The sequence below is a fragment of the Sesamum indicum genome, linkage group LG1 (assembly GCF_000512975.1).
Source record: "Sesamum indicum cultivar Zhongzhi No. 13 linkage group LG1, S_indicum_v1.0, whole genome shotgun sequence".
Lineage (NCBI taxonomy): Eukaryota > Viridiplantae > Streptophyta > Magnoliopsida > Lamiales > Pedaliaceae > Sesamum > Sesamum indicum.
Genome location: NC_026145.1, coordinates 1,957,111 through 1,975,943, shown reverse-complemented (window position 1 = coordinate 1,975,943; position 18,833 = coordinate 1,957,111). Strand labels below are relative to the sequence as shown.

General features: G+C 36.0%; 4 protein-coding genes across 5 annotated transcripts; 2 read left to right on the top strand and 2 right to left on the bottom strand.

The window, feature by feature from the left end:
- On the top strand, positions 2,733 to 10,095 carry LOC105177285 (ATP-dependent zinc metalloprotease FTSH 4, mitochondrial-like). The gene is made up of 7 exons (XM_011100419.2): positions 2,733 to 2,975; positions 3,448 to 3,523; positions 5,004 to 5,276; positions 5,380 to 5,625; positions 5,732 to 5,856; positions 7,784 to 8,260; positions 8,810 to 10,095. Exons 1-7 carry the CDS (start codon positions 2,949 to 2,951, stop codon positions 9,737 to 9,739), a joined length of 2,154 nt encoding a protein of 717 aa, XP_011098721.1. The 5' UTR covers positions 2,733 to 2,948; the 3' UTR covers positions 9,740 to 10,095.
- On the bottom strand, positions 10,211 to 13,059 carry LOC105176996 (UDP-sulfoquinovose synthase, chloroplastic). 2 transcript variants are annotated; one of them, XM_011100109.2, is made up of 3 exons: positions 12,898 to 13,059; positions 11,007 to 12,086; positions 10,211 to 10,803 (listed from the first exon to the last, which is right to left on the bottom strand). In XM_011100109.2, exons 2-3 carry the CDS (start codon positions 12,051 to 12,053, stop codon positions 10,402 to 10,404), a joined length of 1,449 nt encoding a protein of 482 aa, XP_011098411.1. In that variant the 5' UTR covers positions 12,054 to 12,086; positions 12,898 to 13,059; the 3' UTR covers positions 10,211 to 10,401. The 2 variants fall into 2 exon arrangements, with proteins under 2 accessions (XP_011098411.1, XP_011098347.1); XM_011100045.2 differs by lacking the exon at positions 12,898 to 13,059 and adding an exon at positions 12,226 to 12,413.
- Positions 13,710 to 15,632, top strand: LOC105176919 (acyl-lipid (9-3)-desaturase). Its single transcript, XM_011099928.2, has one exon. It carries the CDS (start codon positions 13,965 to 13,967, stop codon positions 15,306 to 15,308), a length of 1,344 nt encoding a protein of 447 aa, XP_011098230.1. The 5' UTR covers positions 13,710 to 13,964; the 3' UTR covers positions 15,309 to 15,632.
- LOC105176839 lies at positions 17,158 to 18,385 on the bottom strand. The gene has a single exon (XM_011099803.2). It carries the CDS (start codon positions 18,169 to 18,171, stop codon positions 17,398 to 17,400), a length of 774 nt encoding a protein of 257 aa, XP_011098105.1. The 5' UTR covers positions 18,172 to 18,385; the 3' UTR covers positions 17,158 to 17,397.

The window sequence follows — 18,833 nt, the reverse complement described above, 5'->3', positions numbered from 1 at the left end:
GGGCTAGAATTTCCTGGGCCGCACCCATCAAAGATTATGCAATGAACTTAAATAATAATGTGACTAACAAGCATACAATAATAAATTTAGATGATAACAAATTCAAAATGACTTTAAATAATTTTTGAAAAATAAATAAATAATAAGAATTAATGAGTCAAAGTATTAACAATTTAGAAGTAGAAAAAAAAAAAAACAAGAATAACCAAACATGTCCGATTCAGGACAAGTGGTTTTGGGCCACTCAATTGGCTTGATCCCAGATATCAATATATGAGATGGGATCTGCTCTGGGCCAGTCCAAAATGAACCTAAGTCAAATTAGCTCATTTTTTTATTAATTTGATCCCGACTCACTAAGCATCTTAACTCCCCGTTGCTCCTAAGAAGTCAAATGCTGCTAATAACTTTACGGTTTGAAAAATGTAAAATGCTATTCTTACAATTTAAAATTGTATTGCAAAAAAACATGGGGTACGGAATGCCAATCCCTTTAATATTCAATTTTTTTTTCGATAAACGTAAATTTCGTTAAGTAAAAGGTTTAGTACAATACAACAAGAAATGCCTAAGTGGTCACCTCGACAGGCCATGAGATCCGCCACAAACGATAAAGTGCACAAGTATTAATTGAAGAAGGTAAGTATACACTCAATATCCGTTGTCACACATCATCAATAATCAGCTTTCATAAGGAAGGTGCATCACGAGCCCCTCCATCAAATCCTCGGAGATTCCGCTCGCCCCAAATGTGGTAGACAAGTGAGCCCAATAATGCACGATAGGAAGCCGAGATGCAATGTTTTCCTCACCATCATTTTGCCGCCCACAAAACATCAGTATTCCAATCACGATGGGGCAATTAAATCGTAGGGTATACCGGATCACCCTCAAACAGTTTCTTGACTAGGGGCACTGAAAGAAAAGGTGATTGTTGGTTTCAGTAGCCCCATCATTACACAAGACACAAGTAGTACCTAAATGAGATAGCCAAGGCTTGTCAACAGTATAAAGTTTTTCAAGGATTGCTTGCCACAAGATAAATGTATGGCGGGGAATTTTGAAGGAGTCCAAGAGTAATAAAGACCATCCTACCTTAGTTCCCTCATTTCTAAACGCCTGAAGCAGCAAAGCCGATATCAGTAGTCCACACAGTGATCGCGAAGAGATACAATCAGAACTACCATGGATTTGGGGGAGAGTATGTAGGATCTGAGAACAGTGAACATCCATAATATAGGGCCAGTGTCACTGTCCATCCCCAATTACAGTAGCAACTGTATCTTAACATTCAACTTTTATAATCACAATTTTGATTGAGTTCTTGACCTAATTCTGCATCAAGGTCCAAACTTCTATAGTTGAAGTCAAATGTTTGCTTGGACTTTCGCCCGAACATGATAGATTTTGAGTTTCGGCCCATCATATTTGGGCCGAGACCAAGAAAGTCCAGAGGAAGACAATCATTAGTATAAACATCCAACTAGAGGTTAGGGATGGCCGTTGAGTCGGGTTTTTCTACTCTAAGTTTAATTTAGTATTTTATTCGTATCGAATAATTTGATATTTAATTTTTTAAAACAATATATATATATTTAAATTTTAACTCAAATATGGACATGTGGAGTTGGAATTTGATGTATTTGGCCCAAACACCCACCCTAAAGTCAACTCATATGTCAAATCTAAGTATATTTATACATACACACCATAAATACAACGCAAAATTTGAACAATGATACCATGAAAATTAAAATAGAAATGCTTAAGTTTTTGAAATCATGTTTAATTTATTATAATTTGTAATATATTTAGTAGTATTCATTAATTCTAAATGAAATTCACTTAAGATTAAATGGGCAGAAAAAAAAAAGAATTAGTAAATTCAAAGTAATACTACCAAATTTATGAAATTTTCAATTATTTCTCTGTCTCTATATATAATAATTATGATAGGTGTGCATGAACACAAGTGTTCAATTTGGGAACCTATCCCTCTGCTTTCTGGATTTTCATTTTAAAACAATTAACAATAAATATCACGGATAATTACATGACACTCTTGGATCTATGATTTTTTTATACACATCATCCCTATATTTAAAAAATTATATATATATATATATATATATTCACAAAAAAATATTCACGTTATTTTACGAACCATCCATAATTTTTAAAAATTTACACATATATCGTTCATATATGTCAATATTATTATACAAAGTACTCATATTTTTTAGATGTTGTGGGTGATTTTAAATAGGAATAATTACACAAACCATCCATGTCATTTGCATAATTACAAAAAACTACCACCGACAGCCAAAAATAAGAGTAGTTTGTATAACAATGCAAAAGTTTTTAGGAGTTTGTGCGTAATTTTTCGAAAAAAGTAAGGGGTGGTTCGTGTAATTGATATTAATATTTTGGTGAATTATGTGTAATTATCTAAAAGTTAGTGATGATTTGTATAAACAGACCATATGTTAAGGGGTGTAAATGTAATTATTCTTTTTAAATAATTATGCAAAAGACAGAGCAAATATGTGTAAATAAAGCATAAATTAGGGTGAAAATGTAATTATCCATAAATATTATTGTTATTATGTCTTTCTATAAATAAGATAAATATTATTATTTTTTAATTCAAGATCAGTGTTCTTCTCATATTTATTTAATTATTAATAATAACTATATATTAGAGCTGAAAAATATCAGTATTGTTTGTTTCAGCTCCAGAGGTCTCTCTCTCTCTCTCTCTCTCTCTCTCCTCCCCATTTTGACGCCCTTTCTCATTTGCACTCAGAAATTGACGAGTTTAGATAAATACATATATAGATATAGAAGAAGTTTTACAGAGACAAGAAGAGAGGAGATTTCGACAGGGAAAAGATCTTCCTTTCTTATTTTTCTTTTCTAATTTTTGGGTCACTCTGGAATAGGAAATGGCTCTTAGGCGCCTTCTTAGTGAGGTTAGTTGCAAAAATCTTCATTGCTTATGTTCTATATGTGATGTTTTCGTCTGGTGTTGAGATTTTAGATTTCGGATGAGAATTTCTTATCTATAGTAACTGTTGGATGTGTTGCGAAAGCCCTAATCTTGGAGTTTTCTGTTTGTTTTCCTAAATAATTAGTTTGTCTGTTGTGGATTTCTAGAGGGGTTGGTTAATTACGCTGGCTTTGGCTGTATTAGAAGATGAAAACTTGGGTTTTTTTTTGCTTTTCACATTGATTCCGAGGTTGAGGATAAAAGATTGCATTTCTATCAACCCTTTTAGCTCTGTTTAATTTTTCTGGTTTTAATATGTTTATCATTGCTCTCTGCAGATTGTGCCTTTTGAATTTGCTTGAAATGCCCATCTGACTATAGTCCTTTGCGTCCAAGTTTCTATTTGCCTAAAACGATGATTTTCCCTAATTATGTTGTGGACAATGTTATGGTAGGTCAAAAGGCAGGAATCGCAGTTGAGGCAGTTAAGCAATCTGGCTGCTCGACCTTGTCGAACTTCACCATATGCAGGTTTGCATCACTCTGTCGACTGCATCATTTTTTTTCCTGAACTACTGAACTAATTGTTAGTGTCAAATTGTATCTTAATTTGTACGTGGATATGATGCTGAATCTCTGATTAATTGTTCTTCACAATTTTGGGGATATATGGTTGCGGACGTGTTTTTCGAATCCTAAATCTAAGTTCTTAATTGATATTTATTTTGCTCATATTCTTTGAATTTGTTTTTCCGGGTCTTCCTTTCACCTCTTTTTTCTTGACATGTTAGTATCCCTTGCTTTGTCTTTAGTAATAGTAGTTGTTTCATCTCCAAATACTGAAGTTATTTGGTTAACATCTTACTTTTAAGACAATATGTCTTACCATACATTTTATGGAACATGGTTACTGGAATCTAACAGTCCAATGCATTCATAGTTGTTAATAGTGCACGGCGTGCCGTGGTGCGAGGGCCCCATGGAGCCATGGCGCATGGTGCGGAGCGCGCCTTTTTGAGTTATGTATTTCATACATCAATCTATTCACATAAAAAAAGGCACAAACAATTAAATATAAACACTAGAAATTTAATCATCATATCATAAAAGAAATAAGCAAAACAACAAGTCTTAGGGAAAGCAAAGAGTTCAAAATGTGCAAAACCATTAAACAAATCCTACATAGTCACTATAAAAATGAAAACAAACATAAAATACCGGTAGTAGACAATCTTCTCTCCTTTGTCTTAGGAAAGGTGTAAACAGCAAAACCCTAACGTCTTCACTCTTCAGCCTATTTTTTGTGTAAATTTCTATAATTTTTTGTTCTTTAAAAAAAAATAACTAAACTAAAGGCTGGGCTGAAAACCCAGCCTTTATTTATGCGGGGCAAAGCCCAGTGTTTGAAAAATTGGGTTTCACACAGCTTCTTTCAAGCCCCTGGCTAAAAGGGCTGGACCTTGCAAATGGCACGCCATTTGCGCCAGGAGCAACGGCGCAGAATAGCGCGCCATGGCGTCGCCATTTGCAAGGGATGCGCTATTATATAAAAATGGCGCTGAGGCCGCGCCCCACGCCATGGCGCGCCCCATTTACAACTATAAATCCATTATCATCAAAGCTTCTTGGACGAACCTTTATTCTTCATGTCATTTTCATATATGGTTTGAACTCTAAAATTTGTCTACATTGCTAGTGAAAAGAAGTATTAGGAAGCTTGTACCAAAACATGGAGACCTTAGGGCCTAGGTTATCCATGTCTAAGGTGTGTTTGCATTTGATAAACCATTTAACAAACCTAATAGGACGAATGCAATTTTGTTAACTCAATTCCGTAATGTATTGAATGATGTTAATTGTGGTGAGGGCAGTATATAAGGAAAGAGCATTTATTATCTTTTGAGGCATTACTTTACCTTTGGGATACGGCCATATTAGCTCTTTTATTATGGTATATACTGAAAGCATATTAGTCATTCTATGATCCTCACACTTTAATTTTCTTTTGCAGTGCACGAGCTTTCTAGTAATGTCAGAGCAAGCACCCTTGGAAGATCTAGTTATTTTGGTAGTCTAGCTCGTAGAGTCCGTGATAATGATGGATCAGGTGGTGCTGCATATCTTAAGGAGCTCTATCATCGAAATGATCCAGAGGCGGTCATAAGGTTGTTTGAGAGTCAACCTTCACTACATTCTAACCCATCAGCTCTTGCTGAATATGTCAAGGCTCTGGTTAAGGTTGACCGTCTTGATGAAAGTGAGCTGCTTAAGACATTGCATAGAGGTGAGCACATAAGAAATTCTCATATGTGTTTGAGGTCCACCTGAGGGAGATTTTTTGGTTTTCATCCCTAGATACCATCCACATTAACTTGGTTTCTTTACAGGAATGTCAGGAGCCACAGGCTCACAGGTAGATGAAGAAGGTATTGGAGCACTTTCAGCTCTTAGAAATGTGGGAAAATCATCAAAAGATGGGATCCTTGGTACAGCAAGTGCTCCTATACACATGGTGACCGCTGAAGGAGGAAATTTCAAGGAGCAGTTATGGCGCACAGTGCGTGCTTTGGGTTTGGCCTTCCTCCTAATTTCAGGTGTTGGGGCACTGATTGAGGATAGAGGAATTGGTAAAGGTAATGATATCTTTAAACAAAGTTGGCTTTTTTCGCAGTTTGATTCAATTACATTTCTGATTGAGTAAAATGTATTGTACATCTCTTTTTTCCCTGCTCGTAACAGGTCTTGGTTTACATGAAGAAGTGCAACCCAGTATGGAATCTAATACAAAATTTAGTGATGTGAAGGGAGTTGATGAGGCCAAAGCTGAGCTAGAAGAAATTGTCCATTACCTTCGTGATCCTAAGGTAACTGCATCATGGGTCTATTGTGTTGTGAAATTCTCTATCACATCCGCATACTAAAGAAAGAGGAGATTTTAGAATTACATATGCATTTGTCTCTTTGTCGTAAAACTTTAGTTAATAGAAAAGTAGTGATCCATATTGTGGATGAGATTTTATTTCTTGACCTGTCAGTGTCACCATGTATGGTATATTTTCTTTAGTTGACTAGGTATTTGAGCTGTTAGGTTTAATTATTTTAATATTATTAAAAAATAAAAAAATTACAAAAATACACTTAAAATCAAATATATAACATAAATTTATCAAGTCGTGAAAGTTTTTTGAAAAAAAAAAAGGCTGAGGCGTGGACAATATCCATGACTCGAGGTCGACCTCACCTATTTAAAAAAAAAAAAAGTTAGAAGTTTTTCAAACTTCAAAGGCTGGCAAGCCTTTGATGTATTTTTATTTTTTAAAATATTATATATATTATTATTTAGATAATATATATTATTATAAATTTAAATGTTATGTATTATTATTTAAATATTATATATTATAATTATTTAATTATAAAATTAAATATATTTTTATTATAATGAATATTAAAATTTATTAATTAAATATATTATAATCAACTGTTATAAATATTACAATAAAAATTTAATTGATCAGTTGAAGTTAAAACAAAGTTAATATGTTAATAATATGACTGTAGTAAGTGTAAAGTTTTCAAATTAATATTAATTATGTTTAATCAACTTGACAAAACGTTATGTTTCAACAAAGACATCAGATCTAATCGATATTTTACAGGACTTATTTGATTGATTCACTATTTTTTTTCTTTTTATATTAATAGTGGTAAGTAATTATATAATAACTTATCTCGATGTACAAAACAATAACTCATTTAAACAAATACATCAATATAACGACGATAATTAAATTGCAATTATTTACATAAAGTGAGATGAAAATTAATATTAATTATGTTTAAACAAATACATCAATACAACAATATAAAAATTATTATACATTATCACAATGAATACAAATATTATAATATAGTTAAATTTTTGTCTTACTTTATGTAAATAAATGCAATTGAATTATCGTCGTTATATTGATGTATTTATTCAAATGAGTTATTATTTTGTATATCGAGATAAATTATTATATATTATTTACCACTATTAATAAAAAAAGAAAAAATAGTAGATCAATAAAAAATTTCTGTAAAATATTGATCTAATGCCTTTGTTGAAACATAACTTTTTGTCAAGTTGGTTAAACATAATTAATATTAATTTGAAAACTTTACATTTACTACAGTCTTATTATTAACATATTAACTTTGTTTTAACTTCAACTGATTAATTAAATTTTTATTGTAATATTTATAACAATTGATTGCAATAGTTTTAATTAATAAATTTTTAATGTTCATTATAATTAAAAATATATTTAATTCTATACTTAAATAATTATAATATATAATATTTAAATTTATAATATATATAATACCTAAATAATAATATATGTAATATTTTAAAAAATAAAAATCAAAACAGAGGCTGATGCGCCATCAAAGTCTTGCCAGCCAAACATGTTTGAAAAACTTTGAATTTTCTTTTTAAAAAAATAGGTGAGGTCGTGGACTCGCGAAAAGTCGTGCGATGGTGTCCATGTCTCAGCCTTTTATTTTGAAAAAAAACTATATTTTTGCTTCACGACTTGATATATTTATGTTATATATTTGATTTTAAGTATAATTTTTTTTATTTTTTAATAATATTGAAATAATTAAAACCTCAGCTGTTGCATCTTTTTCTCCACAGTTGGTGACGCTGTTGCTTAGTCTTTTTCCCTCTTTAGTGGGAGAAAGTGGTTATGTGGGGGACAGGCTTATATTTTTGGATTCTCATATAACTATCATTCACTGCAGCGCTTCACACGTCTTGGTGGCAAGCTTCCAAAAGGTGTTCTGCTAGTTGGCCCCCCTGGCACAGGGAAAACTATGCTAGCAAGAGCCATAGCTGGAGAAGCTGGTGTACCTTTTTTTTCTTGCAGCGGCAGTGAATTTGAAGAAATGTTTGTTGGTGTTGGAGCACGTAGAGTAAGAGATCTCTTTGCTGCTGCCAAAAAGAGGTCGCCATGTATAATTTTTATTGATGAGATTGATGCCATAGGAGGAAGCCGCAATCCTAAGGATCAGCAATACATGAAGATGACTTTAAATCAGTTGCTTGTTGAACTGGATGGCTTCAAACAAAATGAGGGGATTATTGTAATTGCTGCAACTAATTTTCCAGAGTCCTTGGATAAGGCACTGGTGAGGCCTGGACGATTTGATCGCCATATTGTCGTTCCAAACCCTGATGTTGAAGGCCGGAGGCAGATCTTGGAATCCCACATGTCAAAGGTAATTCCTGGACTATGGGTCAGAGTTTGGGTATATCTCTGATTTAACTTTATATGAGCAAGTTTAACTGAGTTTAGTTTTTCTCCTCCTTGGCTTATCTTTTATGAACTTAACGATTGTGGGGGACGGCCTCTTCCATCTCTAAATAGGAACTGTTCATATCTGCTAATAAAGATCTTTTTATATTGCATTGAGTAGCCTATATGTTGTTATTGTTATATATGATTTTCTGGTTGTTGATGTTTAATCTTTATAATAAATGAAATCTGAGGTTGCCCAAATAAACCAGTATGTCTAATCAGCTGTTTTGGTATGATTTAGTGCTGAATTGTCCAGTTCGGTGTTGGTCTTAGTTCATTGTCCTGCAGTGACAGTTTATTCTTTGATAAAATCATATTAGTGTGCAAGGATTATAGGTTCCAAATAAAGTGGAATAAGTTGATCTATCGTTCCTCTATAATTTTGTGGTAGAATATTTACTAATCAGATCAACTGCCATTTTTCTGCATATTAGTCCACCTTCAATTCAATTTTTGCTCCATCTCATAGGTTCTAAAGGCTGAGGATGTCGATCTCATGATCATCGCAAGAGGAACTCCAGGGTTCTCGGGTGCTGATCTTGCGAACTTGGTCAACGTTGCTGCTCTCAAGGCTGCAATGGACGGTGCCAAAGCAGTGACCATGGCTGATCTCGAGCACGCCAAGGATAAAATCATGATGGGAAGCGAGCGTAAATCAGCAGTAATATCTCCCGAGTCACGGAAACTGACAGCTTACCATGAGGGAGGTCACGCTCTTGTAGCCATACATACTGATGGGGCATTACCAGTGCATAAAGCAACTATCGTTCCACGAGGCATGGCTCTTGGGATGGTTTCCCAATTGCCGGAAAAAGACGAGACAAGTGTCTCACGTAAACAAATGCTTGCTCGTCTTGATGTATGCATGGGTGGAAGAGTTGCGGAGGAGCTCATCTTTGGGGAAAGTGAAGTTACTTCAGGTGAGGTGCGTCATCTCCAGCAAGCAACCAGTTTGGCTAGAGCAATGGTTACTAAGTATGGCATGAGCAAACAGGTGGGAGTCGTGACCCACAACTATGATGATAATGGTAAGAGCATGAGCACTGAGACTAGGCTCCTAATTGAACGCGAAGTGAAGGAGTTTCTGGAAAGGGCATATAACAATGCCAAGCACATCCTTACCACGCATAATAAGGAGCTTCATGCTCTTGCTAGTGCTTTGCTTGAGCATGAGACTCTGACAGGGAGTCAGATCAAGACCCTGCTTGCTCAAGTCAACTCTCAGCAAGCACAGCAACAGCCACAACAGATAGTTGCAACTCAAAGTAACTCACAGTCTAATGCTACTCCACCATCAACCCCAAATGCAGCTGCATCAGCTGCCGCGGCTGCAGCAGCTGCTGCTGCTGCTGCAACTGCTGCAGCCAAGGCAAAAGGCATTGCCCCTGTAGGATCTTAGCTTGCAAATCCCGCTTACAATTATGGGAAGATCTTGGCATAATGACCACTGCCAAAATGTACGGACTGGATATTCATAAGCTCTGATGTGCATATGGTTAGTTGTTTACATTCAAATGCAAGCATTTTCTCCTTTTGAGAATGACTGAATGTTCGGATTACTGCCAATGACATGATTATTTATGTAAGTTTAGAAAATGAGTACTGAGTTGTAGAAATAAATGTTAGTGAGCCAGAAACATCTAAGTGTAGCTGTGATTTTGTCGTCCATTTGGGACAATTTTTATGTTGCTTGTAATTTATCTGACCAAACAAATCGTTTCACTGTTTTCTCAGAGTTGGAAGTGGATGCCTCAACATTTGCTCGAAAAACCTTATTTGTCTTAATACCATGACTATATGAATATCCTCTGTTGGGAAACAGTAATATGATTTACTGAAATCTATTCATGGAGTGAACACATTGTAAAAATATTAGAAATATATGCTATGGATCACATCAAAATGGGCTTCTACCTCATAAGTTGCATTTCAAGTTAAAGATACATCACATCCTCCGAACAAGCAAAAGGTTGAGAAAGCTAGAGTCTCCTACCTCTGACAAAATACAAACAAAAAACTTGTTAACTACTTACTTAACACAGACTAGACTCTATACTCATTCTATGCGGCAACAGTCTTGGGCTTGACTCCAATTTTTCTCCAAGAAACACTGGGCATTATCTGTTTTGAGTCGATACGGTCCTTGTATTGGACAGCAAAATTGAGCAACGAGTCAAGAAGAGAGTCTGAAAGTAGGTGAGGTTTGAGCCCCAACTCCACGAGTTTTGTATGCTTCGCATTGTAATAATGCTCCTCCGCCTCCACCCTAGGGTTGGGTACTGAAATGGTTTGCACCTCAAGCCCGAGTTTTGCACCTGCCTTTGTAACAAGAGCAGCAAGTTCATTGACTGAGAACTGCTCTGTGAATTGGTTAAAGACACGGAATTCTCCCCTCTGTGCTGGATTGGCTATAGCAAGTTCGACACATTGAACTGTGTCTCTGATGTCAAGATATCCCCTGGTCTATCCAATTCAAAGAGAATGTGTAAGACAAAGCATTAAAAAGATTAGAGGGCTCAAACCTTAGGATGATTAATTTGAGGAAGCAAACTAGGAATGGTGCTAGCATACTTAAAATTAGAAGTTTAAGAGCATATTTTTGAATGATAGAAGCAATGGGAATGAATCATGCATGGATATGTCGGCCCCTAAGGACAAGTAAGTACCTGCCCTCCTTTGCCATAGACAGTAAGTGGGTGACCAATCGCGGCCTGTACACAGAACCGGTTCAATGCGGTTCCAAATACGCCATCATAATCAAGTCTATTATAGAGCTCCTCATGCATTGCTGTCTCATCAGTTCTCACGCCATAGACCACTCCCTGGTTTAGATCTGTTGCTCTGATTCCCCAAGCCTTGCAGGTGAACGCAATATTGTGGGAGTCATGGACTTTGCTCAGATGGTAGAAAGAGCTTGCTTGCTTGGGATAAGGTAAGGTATCCGTCCGGCCGTTGTGTGTAATTGTTATGTAACCCTCCTCAATGTCTATATTCGGAGTTCCATATTCTCCCATGGTACCAAGTTTCACCAGGTGACAATCCTCTCCAAACTCTTTTATGGCGAACAGAACATTAAGTGTACCTATCACATTATTATGCTGGGTAAAAACAGCTCTCGACCGATCAATCATGGAGTATGGTGCGGACCTCTGTTCTCCAAAGTGGACTACGGCATCAGGCTCAAATGATTTGAAAGCCTCCGACAAGAACTCAAAATCACATATATCACCAACATAGAGTTGGATGTCTTTACCGGTGAGAGATTTCCAACGTCGGATACGGTTGTGGATAGATGAGATAGGAGTGAGAGAGTCTAGACCTAGCTGGTGGTCAAAAAGGCGGCGGACGAGGCTGTCAACAATGGCAACCTCATAGTTCTTGTTAGACAGGTGCAGGGAAGTAGCCCAACCACAATAACCATCACCACCAATTACCATGACCTTTTTAGGAACAGAGGCTCCGTCGGATGCCTGGTCGGACCCAGATCCAGGCTGCACCCTAGCTTCTTGACCCACTGAAACAGCTGCTGCATAGATAGTACTGCATCTTTTGGATCTATTTGCCCACAGAGCAAGCTTTTTAAAGGGTGAGCTAGAAATTGGCAAACTAACAGATGCATGGGATGAAATTGACCATTGGTTCAACGGTTTACTATATGATCTGCTGCCAGAGGAGATATTTGAAAAACAAGATACTGAAAGCAGATGCGCCATAGGAACTACTTGCCCCGCAAATTGTATCTCTACCTGGAAACAATAGAAAGAGTGCAAATTAGCATTCAAAGTCAAGGCCTTATAAATTTCTCTCTAAATATTATACAGAATTAAGAACATCTTTTGCCATGTATAGAGAAAATCTGAACAGAAAGAAGTGAGGATCCTGTACTTTGCTATTAAAGGAAGAACCTTTCCAAGAACTGCAAGAGAACATCTGGAAAAAGATAAATGAAGAAGGATAACAGTCCGCTACAAGACCATTAAACAGCCAACAGAATTCCAAGAAATTTGGTGCTCAGATCATAAAGTCCATCTCACATTATATCGCCATAGAAGACCGTTTCCAAGTTCCATAATCATTAACACATCAGGTGTTAATGCAGCCCTTATCTTCATTTGCCTTATATATACCCTCCTTAAGAACCATTACCATAAACACAGTATATTGATGCTGCATTTAACAGGTTTTCCAAATTTACAAAATTCTTACATTCTAGGAGCTCAATCCACATAAGTAGCAATTCTACAAGAGTGGGGGAAAAGCAACAAGAGAAGCAACCATGCCGTTAATGGAAATGAAAACTGAAAATTTACACCAACAAATCCAAATATGTGCAGTTCAAGATAATGTTTAAATTCTAAAAATCTTGTCTACCTTATCCATAGTCAGACAGACCCCAAATTTCTTAAAGAAAATTAATGAACATCATCCATTCGATATCCAGCAAGTACTTACAGAACTTGAGCTCTTCTTTGTCAAGATTCCAAGAAACATAAACTCAGACAACTGAAGTATAGCCCAGAAAAATGAAAAAACGAAAACGAGCAGAAAATAGCTTACCTTTACGAAAAGAGTTTCTCCGGAGTTGCCCGTTTGTGGCGATTAATAAAAGTTTTGTTCTACTAAAAATCAAGCCTTTGCAAGAATATTCTGAAGGCTTCTATATGATTGAGCTTGAGGTTCTTGGTTAGGTTCTTGTTCCAGAGAGCATAAAAAGAGACATTTAAACGGATATTCTTCATATCTCAAGAAATTTTGAGACGGAAATTGCAGTTTCACCCGCAAAAGTTTTCTAAAATCGCATTAAGGCACCTAAGTTTTCAGAAATTTCATTCTGGTAATTTGAAACTATTTAAATTAAAGATAATTACAATGTTCTTTCATGATATTTGATATAATCATATATAAATTATCTATAATTTTAAAAACTACGTCTAATGCTCGCTTCAAAAATTACATTTCATAAGGATATTTTAGCTAGAAAAGATTTATTTGACCTAGATCAACAAATTCAATTAAATTTTAACTAATGAATGAGAATACATATTTGCTAGATATAAACGAACAAAAAAAAAAATTATATAATATCTCTTAAATTAATATAATTTCTTTTTAGAGTGTATACCAATAAACTGACTCTTAATCACATATGCACACATTGCCGAAAAAAATGTTTTTTTTAATTTTTAACTTAAATATCATATGCAGATTATATGTATAAAATATTTTCTAAAAGAAACCCAATATTAAATAGATGATGTAATATACAAAATAAAATATGAAATTAATATAAAGAATTCAAATTTTGTAATTTTTTTTCCCAAGTGTCAGCAGCAGTTATGCGCTGCCCAATCACATTCCAAAGTCCAAACACCCGAAATGTAATGAGGCGCAAGATTTTTAACTATAGCAACTGCAGCCTGCAGCATGATGCATTGCCTTCATTAATTTGCATTTCAAAGACACATTTCATCAGATCGGATACTCAAATCTCTGCCTCACTCTAAATGGTGGATTGAGAGACGAATGAGAAGGATAAGCAAAAGGGAATTCTCTCATATCGTGATTTTTCTTCTGTTTTTGTCCTACCTTCCTAAAACCCTTGGTAAATCTTGAAAATCTCGGGAATGGCTGAGCTTAAGAGGTTCGTTACATCGGATGAGCTGAAAGCCCACAACAAGAAAGGAGATCTTTGGATCTCAATTCAGGGAAAAGTGTATGATGTTTCGGAATGGGCAAATCATCATCCAGGTGGTGAGTTGCCACTCATGAATCTTGGAGGGCAAGATGCAACTGATGCGTTTGTTGCTTATCACCCTGGTGTCACCTGGCAGTTTCTTGACAAATTCTTCAGTGGGTTTTACTTGAAAGATTATTCTGTATCTGAAGTATCTAAAGATTACAGGAAACTTGTGTATGAGTTCTCAAAGATGGGCCTGTTTGAGAAGAAAGGACATGGGGTTTTCATTACCATGTGTGTCATTGCAATACTGTTTGCTGTGACTGTTTATGGTGTTCTTTGCTGTGAGGGGATGTGGTTGCATTTGCTTTGTGGTGGTTTAATGGGGTGTCTTTGGATTCAGAGTGGTTGGATGGGGCATGATTCTGGGCATTATCAGGTTATGATGACCCCAAAACTTAACAGATTTGCTCAGTTTCTTTCAGGGAATTGTCTTGCTGGAGTCAGCATTGGGTGGTGGAAGAGGAACCACAACGCTCACCACATTGCTTGCAATAGCCTTGACTATGATCCTGATCTTCAGCACATGCCGTTTTTTGCGGTGTCTTCCAAGCTTTTCAGCTCAATAACTTCTTGTTTCTATGATAGGAAAATGGATTTTGATTCTGCTGCTAGGTTCTTGGTTAGCAATCAGCATTGCACATTTTACCCTGTCATGTGCTTTGCTAGGATTAACTTGTTCACACAATCATTCCTTCTGTTGTTATCTAAGAAAAGAGTGCCACATAAAGGCCTGGAGCTTCTCTGTTTGCTGGTGTTTTGGATTTGGTTCCCTCTGCTCGTCTCTCGTTTGCCCAATTGGGGTGAAAGAGTGATGTTTGTTGTTGCTAGCTTTGTTGTGACCGGCATTCAGCATGTTCAGTTCTGTTTGAACCACTTCTCAACTAGCGTTTACACCGGACCACCAAAGGGGAATGACTGGTTTGAGAGGCAAACGAGTGGATCTCTCGACATTGAGTGCTATTCTTGGATGGATTGGTTTCATGGTGGGCTGCAATTTCAGACTGAGCATCATTTGTTTCCAAGATTGCCTCGTTGCCAGCTGCGTACAATCTCCCCCTTTGTGAAAGAGCTCTGCAAGAAGCACAATTTACCTTACAACATTGCTTCATTCTGGGAGGCCAATGCTATGACAATCAAAACACTAAAAGTTGCTGCATTGCAGGCCAGGGATTTCACTAAACCTGTTCCAAGAAATTTACTATGGGAAGCACTAAACACTCATGGTTGAATCCAGTGAACAAAGTTGATGTCTTCGTTACTGCTCCTCGGCCAATCCGTAGGTACAATGATTGGTAAATGTCTACCCATTTTCTCTTGGGATGTCTCAGAATTGTGCTATCCCCGGGCGAAGATAAACCATATGTTTCTCTAGTATGAATAACTCTTAACATTTGTTATTGAGTTCCTTGTATTGCGGGGCATAAGTTCACTTCCGTTCCTACTTGTCCTGGTTTAGCAGTGTTGTTGTTTCAGCTGGTGTAATGATTTCACAAACATGTAGATACAATCTATCCTCGTGTGATACGCGATAAGTCCGACGGTTTGCTGTTTAGACAGTGTTTGACTAAATTTATTTAAAAAAATTTATAGGTTGTTACAAATGTTTAAAAGAATATATAAGGTCAGCTAGACACCCTCTTAGTGCGGGAGACTTACACTTTTTATCAACTTTACCACTAATTCAGATGCCTCAATTTTGGTTTTCTAATGTCAATTTTGCTACGATATTGGTTTTTCCATCAAGTGTTTGTTAAAATGAATGACGGGAACACGGGCATGGGCATGTTAGAGAAAGTGGCCTGTTTTCGTGTTGCAATATTTCTTTTCTTGATCTTCATTGTCGGACTAACCGTAAATTATGAAATTAGATACAATGATCCAAATAACTTATTTATAAGATGTTTTTAGAACATTTATAAGCTCACCCAAACATCCTCGTCTTGCCCACCAACACATAAATATGTTGTTGTAACAAATTCTAGTAAGAAAACTTTAGTTACTGTTTATTTAGTTATGTGTAGGGTTAGCATTTCTTTTTTCTATTATCATTAAAAAATAGATTAAAGAAATAGTTGTTCAAATGTTGATGGGTAAATGAACAGGACAAGTACTTGTTCAATTGGGCCAGCCCAACCAACAGTGACGGCCCAGAATGCAGCTCAGTAGATGGGATTGCCCAACATTAAATCAACTTACATGATGAAGCCCGGTTGATTATAATTGATTTTTTACTAATTATGAATATTTTCTTTTACACGCTTTCATATGTTGATGGGTGCAAATTTTGATTAGAATTATGTGTCATTTCATTTTACTTTATCTTTACAAAGGGAATAAAAATATACTTTTAGTTGAATGTTGGGCAATACTTAATCGGCTAAAATTCAGCACATTTTGTTCTTATCCACTTTTTCATTTATAATTTAATAATGTAGATCACGTGTCTAGCACGTTGCTGTTAAGTATTTTTGGTTGAAAGAAAAATTTACCCTTTTTTGAATAATAGCATATGAGTACTTCATTTGGCCTACTTGATTCATTTAATAAGACATGACTCTTTGTGTTGCTTCTACTTGGCTTTAACTTATAGAAATATGGGAAGAATATGATTCAATTTTTATGAGAGAAGAGAAGAGATAAATTGCTATATTTTTTGTCCTAATTTCCTTCAAGATTTATTTATTTTTTCTTGAAATGTAGTTTTATTTTTTTTTTCCAAAAATGGTAAGAAACTAATTTTCTTTCCAGCTAAAAATACTTAACTATCACATACTAAGCATGTGTGCTACACCGTTAAATTATAGACAAAAAAGTGGATGAAGACAACAAAAGCGCTATATTTTTGTAAGTTATGAAACTAAAAGTATTAATCCCATAATAAATTGGATCAAAAATAAAACTGGCCTAACTTATAAGATCAAAAATATTATTTTTTTCACATTATAAATTCTAATCCTACTTTTATATGCCACAAGCAAACGACTTCGTCTCTAGTACTGATCTTTGATCTCAAGTAAAATAACTTTCTTTCGTTCAAAAAGAAAATTTGATGAACTATACATTTATTGACAAAATTCAAGATAATTCATCTCATTTAATAACACATTCATTTCAAATGAAGAGAAAAACATATTCATTGCACCACTAGTACATTCTGAAAACAAATATGCAAATCTGGTCCCTGTACTTGTCATTTATGCTAAAAGAGACCCCCAAACTTTGCCTTCTTTTTCCACAAAGGTCTACGCCGTACAGCTATTGCTATACTGGCAATCACCCCGAAACTTTGTCTAATTGCAAAAACAGTCACTTAGGAACTAAAACGTCCATTTCAAGATCTTGGTTCTGAGGTCAACCTCACACTTTGCATTAGAAGTGTTGGCTAGTGCCGGAAGTACCCTTTTGCCCTTGGGCACCACCCCGTGAATTCCATCACACTTCACTCTGATCCCGATCTTCTTCATCTTCATCTTCTCCATATTTACTCTCACAGTCGTATCCATCACAATGCTAATGGGCAACCCGTTTTTCCTCTTTAGATCCGAATTCAGTGACTTGACGGAGTCAGCATCCAGGAGCTGGGAGTTCAGCGCCATTGCAGTGTGAATGACGGAGATGGAGTCCGGTGAGCTGGTGAAGTTTGTAAACGAACCGTTTGATAAGTTGACGGAGTTTGATAGTACGGTGATGGAAATGGGGTCGTAGAAAAATGTGATCTTCTTGTTGGGGTTCTTGGCTGAGAGAGTGAGGTTGATTTTGGTGGTGAGGTGGGTGGTGTCGTCGGAGGGGGTGGTGGTGAGGTTGAAAGACGAGATTTTTACGGAGGTAACGGAGAATGTGGGGCGGCGGGGTTGGTAGAGCAAGTAGAAGGCAGCGGAGGCTATGGCGGCGAGGAGAAGGATCGCAATGAGGAGGAGGATGGACCAGAAGCATGTGAAGCAGAAGCAGCGGCGGCAGCTGAAGTATCGGTGGCGATAGGTGGGGGTGGAGCGGGTGGGGTTGTAGAGGTGGGTTTTGGTTGAGGGCGGTTTGGCAACTGCGACGGGGGTGGGATTTTGCTTGGTTAATGTTGGGTGAACTTTGTCGGTCATTTTCAAGAATGTGAAGGAAAAGAAACAGAAAAGTAAGGATCAAAGTGGGTAAAGGAGAAGATGAAGAAAGTGTATGTGCTGGTTTTTCTTTTGTTGTGTTTGTAATAATAAGAGAAATGGAACTGAAAACAACTCCCAGTCCCAGACCCAGAGTGTGTATCTTTTGCCTGAGCCTCAGAATGTAGTAACAAGTAATGTGAATCTGATCTCTCTGATTCTGAGCTGCAGATATTGCATCTTTTATATATTTCTAAATTTTTATTTTATACACATTATATTTAATTATTTTTTTTAAAAATAAAATATATAATGTTAATTTTATACACAAATAGAAAATTGGATCTTCCTACAAAGTGGAGCCTTCTTGTTTGGCAAATGGCCACCAAGAATCCATGGATATCATAATCTTTCATTTTTAAATTTCTTTCTACTTACTTCTTATAACATTTAAGATTTAAATAAAATAAAATAGATGACATAATTTTATGTATGTAATTAAATAAAATATAAAGTTTTGAAATAAAATTATTAAATATTCCTCATTAATTTGTTTCAAACTTGAGAAGAAAGAGGCACCGACAACTGGTGACGAGGTGTTAAGACTTCTCACCGACACAGACAAATACCTCGTACTTGGTGCCCTCTCCATCACCTGTTACAAC